The following is a 10,977-nucleotide window of genomic DNA, read 5'->3' as shown; positions in this document are numbered from 1 at the left end:
ATGGTGATAAACATGGAAATGTCAAAGACGGCTGTTTGCCATGACTCAGTTCTGTGCTGGCAGGTCTACCCCAGTCAACAGATATCATCGGCACGAAAGCTGGGCTTCAGAAATATGATGGGATGGGTTTCCAAAGCTTAACATCTGCACACAAGCTTAAGATAAGTGTGAACAACGCCCAGCGGGGGCCGAAGTGGTCTCCAGCACACCACCACTGGTCTCCTGGGCCTCGGGAGCAGAGTGATCACTGGAGTGAAGAGCAGAGTGATCTAATCTCTGGAGTGAAGAGCAGAGTGATCTGGGTTTGGCAGGTGCCAGGAAAATAGCATTTACCAGCATGCAGAGAGCCAACAGCAACAATTTATGGAGTGATAATAGTCTGGGACTTTTCAGGGTTTGGGTTTGGCTCCTTGGTTCCAGTGGAGGGAATGTTAATGCTACAGCATACAAAGACATTTTAGACGATTACATGATCTGCGGCAACAGCTTGGGGAAGGCCCTTTCCTGTTCTAGCTTGACTGTGGCTCCGTACACAAAGCAGGATCCACACTGGCATGACTCAACGGGTTTGTGTGGTGGAACTCCAGTGGACTCCGCCCCTCTGAACCCCCCAAAAAAGTGTCAAGTTCCATTGCAACCTGCACACATAGAACCTGAAACCCTGAAACTTGAGGTGCTGTTTCGAATAAAGTACGTTTTAATGAAAGCATTTGAAGATGTTAGTCTGTAGTTGTCTTAATATATTAATGTTATTGTGAATGTGCTTAAACGAAGTCATTTACTAATCAGCATAACCACAATATCAACTAAACAGAGTGAGTGTATATGTGCACGTGTGGTTAGCCATTATAAAAACGGTCACAGGAGATTTGAGATTATACTGTAATCAGCAGAGCGTGAGGAAGAGCAAGACAATGCAATGGACATGAATGAACTACATTCTCAGAAAGGAGACTCTGTGATTGACAAGATCATTTTCCACCCAGAGATGAAGGGTGGTAATTTTGTATTGTTTTGCTTCATTTTCTGGTATGTCATGCCAGTCTTACAGACATTCACACTAAATGATTCTGGGTTATCCCAGCCGCTGAGGTGAACAATAAAATGATCTGAATCATGATTTCGGATTGCGTGAGTAGAAATAAACTTGCAGTGCTTATCACCTTTTCTATCATCTTATTTAAAAAAGTTGCTGTACAATCATCTTGTTTCATCAAGAGATGCCATACGAACACCATGGAAACCAGGGCCCAATGAGAATGTCACTTCTATGTTCAGGTCTGTTTCCGTTTGCATTGTTCACATTGCTGCCAGATCCACTTGCTAGGGCACTGCGCCTAATGCATTAGTGACAATTATCATGTGAGTAGCTATAGGTCACATGTGGTAATCACACAGAGCAGTAATTTAGTGTGTGACTGGCAACATGCTTTTAGTAGAAATGGACCCACATCTCACTTGGGCCAGGTCCTTTCTCCTATGCCGACAGCCACCTGTCATCCCCAGGTGATGCAGGTTTGATGCCCTCAAGCACTGCATTAGATTGCATGAATAGCTGATTTCAAAATCACACCTCAAGCATTTTTGATGTCACTGAGAAACAGATAAAAACCCCACTTTGCTAACAGCTGTTGTTTAAAAGGGAATGACTGATGTAAACATATATATTTATATTCACAGTGGAGAAACACCCCTTTAATTCATAACAACAAAACTGGATGAAAGTTAATAATATTGCACACCTGCCTTTTAACAGAAACAAATGTGATATTTTTGTGATATAGTACTGTTGCCTTGTTCGTCATATTGAACACCCAGCAGAAGGGTCCACCAATTAATGTCAACATTTCACCCTCAGCTGTGTGTTGATTTGACAAGTGTTAATTTCATTTAATACATTTATTATATTAGTCAGAGCATACATATCATGAATATTTGTTTTAAATCACACCATCTATAAAATATCAGCAGCATAATCAACCTAGAAAAATCTGAATTTAAATAGTGATTCAATCTATAAGACAAACGTTTAGACACAATGTGAATCAGTATGCTATAAGCCATCAAGCAGTTCTTAGTGCTGCCTTCTTCAGCAGATTACTACATCCACTCAGATTCAGCAGATTACCACTCATACCTCCCCTCACATCCAGCAGAGATTACCACTCATACTTCCCCTCACATCCAGCAGAGATTACCACTCATGCCTCCCCTTACATCCAGCAGAGATTACCACTCATACCTCTCCTTACATCCAGCAGAGATTACCACTCATACCTCTCCTTACATCCAGCAGAGATTACCACTCATACCTCCCCTTACATCCAGCAGAGATTACCACTCATACCTCCCCTTACATCCAGCAGAGATTACCACTCATACTTCCCCTCACATCCAGCAGAGATTACCACTCATACCTCCCCTCACATCCAGCAGAGATTACTACTCATACCTCCCCTCACATCCAGCAGAGATTACCACTCATACCTCCCCTTACATCCAGCAGAGATTACCACTCATACCTCCCCTTACATCCAGCAGAGATTACCACTCATACCTCCCCTCACATCCAGCAGAGATTACCACTCATACCTCCCCTCACATCCAGCAGAGATTACCACTCATACCTCCCCTCACATCCAGCAGAGATCAGCCACTGTTCCCTGTGCGTTCAGCCGTTGACGATCAGCTGACTGATGTGTGTGGGCAGGGTGTACAGAATGAGGAAAAGGAACAGGGCCAAAATCACGAGGATCAGCAAGGCAATGATATACTTCTTATATTTCTTCCAGATGAAGAATACAAAGGTCTTCATTGGGTTCACAAACCAGTTGAATGATGTCTTGGGGCGACTGCAAGAGACAAGGTCAAAATCATTTTAGGCTCTCCTACACACCAACATACACTAACATACACTAACATAAACCAACACCCGTGATCAGTGCAAGCTTTAGAATATCCTGTAAATTAACTAACAAATGCATCAGAGTGTATAGGGCAGAACCTTTTATTTAGGGCCCAACTCTCACATACGGGCTGTACACACCCTTGTCTGAGTTTGTTTGGACTGTGTTGAAGGTTCTGTTAAGGACAGACCCCAAACACCTGGGAGAGCATGCAGACGTTGCTCTTACTTTGGCTTGTCCAGGGGCTCTGGTTCCTTGCGTGCTTTGCCCACAGGGTTCTTCTCGGCTTCCTCTGCAGTCACCAGCTGGAATTCAGCCTCCACTTTGCCCTAAGAACAACAACGACCGCAAAGTGAAGAGCAACCATCAGAACAGGGAAGCTGTCCAAAGTTGGCAGCTGGCTCTTGAATATTCACAACAAATAGACCCACAATCCAAACAATTCAGTGTGAATGGGTGAGAACATTCTAGAGAGTTTCTAACCACAACACACAGGCTATTCACACCAGCCCAGCATCGGTCAGTGTGTCACAGACTCATCTGTGACACAGAGTCACTTATCATGGTCTCATTTCACACTGTATACAGCGGTGGCAGCAGCTGCCTGTCCCAGAGTTCAGTACCATTATGAGGAAGGTGTTTCCACTGCTGTCGACGAACTGCAGGTCCTCCGGCTTCATCTTGCTGCGTTTGCTTTGTTTCTTCTTCTTCTTCTTCTTGTTCTTCCTCTCCTGCTCTGCCTCCCTCTCCTCCCTCTCGATGTCTTCCTGGCTCTTCAGCTTGATCAGGGGCCACCAGCCCTTCATGCGCTTGCTCCGGAAGATAGAGAACCGCGGGCTGGCCCGGTCCTTGGCCATCTGCACGCTGCACTGCTCCGACGACTTAGCCGCTCGCACCATGTCGCTCAGACGCAGCTCGATGGACCCTGGGTGTCATGGGAAGAAGGGGGGGTTAATAGAACCTGGCACGCATTGGTTTTAGTGGTTTTTAGAGGTTTCTTTTTACCCATATTCCTGCTGGACGGATGCTTTGACATTCAGTAATAAGTGCCACAACAATATTGACTACGTTGTAAAATGAAATGTGCAGTTCATGGCATTATGACAATTTTTCTTACAGTCATAATTAATCAGAATGGCTCTTCATTAACTTTAACACAAAAGTCTATATTTTATGATAATCAGTGTATCCACAGATGACCCGGTAGTCAATTATAGTCCCATAGGTCACCACCCCCAGTCCCTCCAAACCCCATGAGGATCACTGGATCGCAGTGTATCTGAGTCACTGAAATTGAAGAGGATACCACTTGCCTCCGAGAACGACACAACTAATCAGCTCTTACTGAAGCAGACAGACATTTAGTACTGAGTTTGCTTGTATTTACTCTTCTATTTAATGGGTATAGAGAAACCTTCATATACCGAGTTAACCAAGCAGGACTGGGCCGTGTTAATATATGTACTAATCGTTGAGGGATCTTTGACATTCACCACAGAGTCTGATGAGTGCGGGGCCAGACCACTCACCCAGGAAGTCGTTGGAACCGATACGATCATAGTCCCAGACCTGGAGCACCAGCACGGCAGGCTGCCGGAACTCCGTCTCATCCAGTGAGAAGATGGACTCTTTCTTCTTATACGTGATCTCCTTCTCCGTGGGCAAGTAGTCAAAACGAAAGACAAAGCGCCAGTTGAAGTTCCCTTCGCCCGTCAGCGAATTAAAATGCACGTCAGTCTCCTGCTTGTTGTCCTCCAGCCCCTTAACCCAGCTGGAGGTTACACACACACACACACACACACACACACACACACACACAGAAAAACACACATGCACACAGACACGCATACACGCACACATCCGTATACATACATACATACATACACGCAAACACATCAGGAAACGCACAAGAACACACCAGTAATGTACCCCCACCCACCCACCAGTGCAAATACACGCAGAAGCACATGCACACATCAGTATGTGCACGCACACACACACACACACACACACACACACACACACACACACACACACACACACACACACACACACACACACACATATTGTACACACACACTGAAGCACACACACCCATACATGCACATACACATACATACACACACAAACACAGAAGCACACGCCTGTACACACACGAGCGCGCACACACACACACACACCCACCACAAATGTATACACACAAACACATACACAAACTCACACAGGCATGCTGACCAAGATGCACAAACACACAGAGTGAGACAGAAAAGTATGATGAGCAGTGATGGAGCCCAAAAGCAGGTCTTGATCTTTGGAAACTCACCCACAGCCTCTGGGGAGATACAGTGTGTCATACTAACAAGCAGCTTTAATGGGAATGCATGTGCGTATTCTGTTTGTGTGTGTGTTTGTGTATGTTTGTGCATGTGTGTGGCGTGTGTGTGTGCGTCCGTGCGAGTGTGGGTTGTGTGTGTGTGTGTGCGCATGTGGGATGTGTGTGTGTGCGCATGTGTTTATGCATACATACGTGTGGGGTGTGTGCACAGCCATGCGAGTGGGGGTTGTGCGTTTGTGTGTATGTATGCGCATGTGGGGTGTGTGTGTGCATGAGTTTGCGCGTAGGTGTGGGGTTGTGTGTGTGTGTGTGTGCGTGTAGGGTGTGTGTGTGTGTGTGTGTGTGTGTGTGTGTGTGTGTGTGTGTGTGTGTGTGTGTGTGTGTGTATACGAGTGTGTGCGGTGACCGACCCTTTCACATAGATGTCGCTGGATGGTTCTCCTGTAAAGGGGTTGACATCATCCAGGACGACATCATCAGTGTTCCAAATGATGACCCGTAGCTCGTAGCTCGAGGGAGAGAATAATGTTCATTTCAGAATTAAAGCATTTACAGCAAATTAAGTGTAATCCTGTTAGTCACTCCTAATGTCCACTGGTGCTGTTATGTCGTAACTCCTGCGTGTTCTGAGCAGTACCTCACAGGCAGGCGGGGTTTGATATTGATGGGTGGAGGAGCAGGCACGTCCACAGGAAACATGTCGATCCACATGTGAACGTAACCCTGCCACAGGAAAGAGAAACAACGCACAGCGTTTAGTGGAGATTTTTTTTCTTGCGCACCCACGGACGAGGGGCTGGCGTCTGACCTGCGGCATGCCGGGCTTGTCCTCGTTGAGCAGGGAGCGGACCTCCACGTGCTCGGGAACCAGGGGGCACGCTCCCACACAGAACTCCCTCATCTCGCCCCAGCGCTGGAGCACGCTGAGGGCACGGTGCTCGTCCAGCTCCACGAAGTCCTCCTCCGTCTTCTTGTTCTTCTTCAGCAGCTCTGAGGAGACAGCGGCAGGCTCACAAGCGTCCTGAGGCAGCGGAGCCATGAACGTTAACTGTTAGTGCAGTAATTACTATATCAGGCCACTTTAACCTCGGTGTCCATCCTCTACTGTCTGTAATGCTCTCCCAAAACTCCCTACTGCACCCAACACCCATGATGGTTATAAGCGCCAACGTGACGGTTATAAGTGCCAATGGGATGGTTATAAGCGCTAACGTGATGGTTATAAGTGCTAACGTGATGGTTGTAAGCGCTAACGTGATGTTATAAGCTCTAAAGTGATGGTTATAAGCGCTACCGTGATGGTTATAAGTCAGTTTTAGTGTGGTTATAAGATGGTTTTTGTTCCTTGGTGAACATGAAGCTCCATGAAGCTGCATGATCAGAGGACCAGCAGGCAGACCTTCTGGAAATGCGTCCTCTGGGATCTTGAATATTTTGTTGAGAACTTTGACCTCCATCTCTCTGTACTCAGGGGCGGGGATTCCGTTCTTGCGGCAGAGTTCAGCCAAGATGGTAGACGGTTTCTTGGCATCTCTCCACTTGTTATAACCATCCCTGCCAGCACAAGTCACAAGACACAGTGGTTCCTCAGTGGCGAAGGCCTGTTTAGCTCCACTTGTAGCTTGAACAGAAATGAAAGGGCCGCAAAGCAACTGTGAGACCAGTAGCAGCACGAGCCTCATGGGAGGAAATCACAAAGGCTAAAGCGTGCAGTTACAACTTTCAGGTACGTGAGAAAGATGAGGTCAGCAGTGATGGCAATTATGGCAAACACAGAGCTGAGAAGCTCTCGTGAGCAACTACCCAGTTCTGTAATCTAACATGGTGACTGAAGAAAAAATACCTGGAATTTTCTCTAAGTGAAAAGCTGAATTCAGCAATGTATGGTATTATATATACAGTGTAAATTGCCTTTGTCTGATACGGGGTTGTGTGCGTAATTCTGCTCTGTGTAGATCAAGCCCTGAATATAGAAGCCTGCCGTCTCACTTGTCGTAGTACAGGGCGAGACCGCAGCCTGCCCGGTGCCAGCTGAAGAATCGGTTCTCCAGGTCCACGTGCGTCTCGCCAATGACGTCATCAGAGCCCACCAGGTCATGGTCGAACACCATCAGCGTGAGTTCAGTCTCCAGCGGGAAGGACACGGTAACCTCAAAAACTCTGCAGAAATGCAGCAGAGCACTGGCTGTCAATCAAGCTGCTTAAACAGCCATAACACAGCAAACACTCCAGACATAAAGCAGTGTGTATGCTGGCAGTCAAATACAATACACACAATGAACAGTACAAGGAAAGAGGAGCATGCAGGCTGTCAATCAAACACATTACATGACCACAACACAATGAACAGTGTAGAGAGAGCAGCATGCTGGCTGTCAATCAAACGCTCTACACGTGTTCACAACTTTAGATACGAAGTCAGACGATCACATGAAAAAGAGAAAAAACCTATCTGTTGAATTAATGGTCTGGATTTGGGTCTCAGTGAAGTTAAGCAGACAAACTCAGGAGAAACCGAGGAGAAGAAATGGCAGGAGACGTCCGTGCATGGGTGTGAACACACTCACTCTCCGAACACCGGATTGAGCTGCTTGGGAATGTAGCGATCCTTAGTGTCCAGCTGCTGTTGACCGATCTTCACCACTACGTAGGGGTCGGCCTTCCCATTCGGATCTGCGGGCGCCAGGTTCGTGGCCTTCAGGGCAAGGCAGAACGAGATTTGGAGGAAGACAGTACAGGGGAGCGAGAATTAATATTCTCCTGAAGGTGGAGCAAGGACAGTAATTACTCACGAATGAGCTACCAAAATGAGTGCAGTAGCCATATTAACATCTTCAAGCCTTGCATTAATGAGATCTAAGCCTTTAATAACATCTAGTCTTTTCTTTCAGCTGTTTGACCGCCTTCTTGGCTCTCTTACACCAATAAAGTCCAGCATTTCAGAGTGGGCACTTTGCTCGAGAATTAATTTAGCAATAAAACAATTCTGAATGAATAAACCAATTCTGAATGGTTGAGAACTTTCTAGAGAGATCTCAGCCACGACTCAGGCTCACACCACCAAACGCAGACTTTGATCAGCATCAAAAGGTCTAAACCAGGGGTGCCCATTACATCGATCACGATCGACCGGTCAATCGCGAAGGAAGTGTCGGTCGATTGCGAAGGAATGTGCGTAGATCGCGTGATATTAAAAAGTAGTGGATGAATCACCCATCTGCACTGACGGTTGTATTTTGATTGACATTCATGTTAGCCAATCTGACGTCTAGGGTTTGACACACGCAAATCCCCCCCCCCCCCCCCCCCCCCCCCCCCCAACATATTACGTCCCCCCGCTCAACAAATTTTGTTCGCCACCTCACAACCCCCCACCCCCCGGTAGATCTTTCTGACTTGGTCATCTTATAAGTAGCTCGCAAGCTGAAAACTTGTGGGCACCCCTGGTCTAAACCATGTGAGTCAGAAACTATTAACACATCAACAACAGGTCTGTGTCCTGTGATGCACGTTTAACAGGTTGATCAGTGTTCATTTAATTGAACTACTCTTAATTACTCAAAATTTTTTTTACCTTTACCACATACACTCGGACAAGGACTTTGACTGGGGAGTTTTTGGGTATTCCATTAGTAATCTGGAAGTCTGGGTCCTCATCCTCAGACGCAATGGGATAAATCAGAAATGACCCCTGCAACACAGCATAACAGCCTCAGTGAGAACTGGTGGAAGGCCTGATAAGCTCGGACATCGTTGTGAGGCTCACCTTGTACTTGCCCATGGTCCTGTCGCTGTCATCGTCATCTTCCTCGTCAACATTAGACTTGCCTTTGTAGATGGGGAAGGTGTGTAACCAGTCCATGAACTGGCTGAATTCATTTTCCAACTCTGATTTGTAAAGCTGAAGCAAAACAAATATACACAGGTAGATTTTGAATTTGTAAACAGTAAACACAAAAATAACAAAACGGCACAATAGAAACATGGCAAATACAAATGGATGCTGTCTCTGCAGACCGTTAAGGTTGCAATCTTCTTCCTCTTCGGTTTGGGAGGCTCGATTTCCACAATCACGGCATCATCTTCCTCTTCAAGAGCAGCCATGTTAAAGTTCCCTCCCTCTGGTGAACGGAGCAGTCATTAGAGGACACTTGTGAGAAGAGTCTCTAATAACCACTTCACACAGACTGGACAGTCAAAGAGTCAAGTGTCCTACAACAACAGCAACGCCAACCAGAGTTGGGTTGGGTCCTACCTCCATCCTGTGGGTCGTCCATGTCATCTTCATTCTCTTCCTGCAACAGAAAATGGCTGTCATGTGCTTCTACATATGTAAGAGGTGATAGCCAAACAAAGCAAAATGTTATCAGAAAACAGTGAAGCAGGCCAGATGAGGAGTGGAGCTCTCACGGGTTTCTCTGTGGTCAAGGGCTTATCTCGCTACCTCCACACCTTTCTACCAGTGTTTAAAGAGATTAAGGCTATGCTTTGCTTACACATAAGAGGATGATACAAAAATAACAACTTCACAGTGTTTTCACTGAGCTAGCTACCTTTCCCTCACCCCCATATATAAACAAGCTGCCACTGTCAACCATTATATCTGTTTTTCTATTGTTATTATGATTCCACCCCTGATGGTTGGTACCAATGAACAAGGAGATTTGCCAGCTAGTCAGAAACAAGGTGAAGGTGTGAATTCCAACCCGGCCTTTCAGTGCGTTTGATCTAGTGGAAAAATAAGGCCATCATCACCTGCTTTTCAAGCTCTGCCAGTGATGCGTAATATTTAGACCACCAATCAAGCTCTTCTTTCTCAGGCTCCTCCTCCTCGAGCTCCTCCACCTTCTTGGTCACTGTTTTTAGTGGCCCCTGAAATGTTCACCACACACCAATCATGCCACGAAACAGCACACAAGATCACGAGGCTATTACAGCCCCAGGGAACCTAACTCTTTCTAATTAGGTCAATCTTCCTCTTGTGCTCACACAATGTACAAATTGCGCCGTATAAAACATTGTTACAAAGCCCTGGGAATTACTTGTTATGCCAGAATCTTGCTCTTTGTGTTGTAAAATGGGTGGTCCTTATGTTGTGCAAAGCTTATGCAAACTTTCCTCTTAACGGTTAGACAGTTGGGCAGTATAGCTGGCTGGCGAGTGAAAACTACAGTGTCATTTTTTTGTCTTTGACATGTTGCCCTAAGGACATACACACAGCACATCACATGATTGTTCACTGGATCATGGGTTGTTAGCCAAACAGGGCTTACATAAGGCTTAATGTACATTAACTACAAGACTCCTGTAAAGCAGAAAATACAAGGAACATTATTTTATCATAAAATCTCCTGTTTTTCACCATTGATGCAGCTAGCCAATTGAGTCTTAGACTATAGTGTTCGTCCTGATAGCAAACATAAACATACACCATTCCAAAAACATGAATGAATCTCATCTGGTGCCTGAATTTCAGAATAATAGGCATTCTCATCATTGTGCTGAAATATGCTTTCTGCTTCTCTAAACATACTTACCCAGAGACTGCGCGGAGCTCATCAGTGAAGTAAACAAACGTCTTAACAGATTTACAGAGTGACATTCTTCATCACAAGTGAAACACGGCATTACTCTCATAAGCCCAATTCTCATAAATCTGCATTCAAATGTGAATGCAAATGCAAATGCAAAAGCAAATGCATGTATTAATTATCTAGTAAACAATCCATCATCAGA

The 10,977-nt window shown here is 45.7% G+C and overlaps 1 protein-coding gene across 1 annotated transcript in view; it reads right to left on the bottom strand.

Annotated features, from left to right (window-relative positions):
- Window positions 1-953: 953 nt before the first annotated feature.
- fer1l4 (fer-1 like family member 4) overlaps window positions 954-10,977 on the bottom strand; it is a 26,081-nt gene continuing 16,057 nt past the window's right edge. The window contains exons 32-46 of the mRNA XM_077007512.1: window positions 9,997-10,113; window positions 9,497-9,536; window positions 9,259-9,362; window positions 9,008-9,142; window positions 8,816-8,932; window positions 7,809-7,936; window positions 7,231-7,401; window positions 6,641-6,795; window positions 6,050-6,231; window positions 5,879-5,964; window positions 5,652-5,750; window positions 4,436-4,677; window positions 3,530-3,831; window positions 3,135-3,235; window positions 954-2,852 (exon numbers count right to left, since the gene is read on the bottom strand). Coding sequence (XP_076863627.1) covers window positions 2,672-2,852; window positions 3,135-3,235; window positions 3,530-3,831; window positions 4,436-4,677; window positions 5,652-5,750; window positions 5,879-5,964; window positions 6,050-6,231; window positions 6,641-6,795; window positions 7,231-7,401; window positions 7,809-7,936; window positions 8,816-8,932; window positions 9,008-9,142; window positions 9,259-9,362; window positions 9,497-9,536; window positions 9,997-10,113 — 2,160 coding nt within the window. The 3' untranslated portion in view covers window positions 954-2,671. The remainder of the gene's footprint in view (window positions 2,853-3,134; window positions 3,236-3,529; window positions 3,832-4,435; window positions 4,678-5,651; window positions 5,751-5,878; window positions 5,965-6,049; window positions 6,232-6,640; window positions 6,796-7,230; window positions 7,402-7,808; window positions 7,937-8,815; window positions 8,933-9,007; window positions 9,143-9,258; window positions 9,363-9,496; window positions 9,537-9,996; window positions 10,114-10,977) is intronic.

This window comes from Brachyhypopomus gauderio, chromosome 1 (genome assembly GCF_052324685.1).
Source record: "Brachyhypopomus gauderio isolate BG-103 chromosome 1, BGAUD_0.2, whole genome shotgun sequence".
Lineage (NCBI taxonomy): Eukaryota > Metazoa > Chordata > Actinopteri > Gymnotiformes > Hypopomidae > Brachyhypopomus > Brachyhypopomus gauderio.
This window is presented reverse-complemented; position numbering and strand designations above follow the sequence as displayed.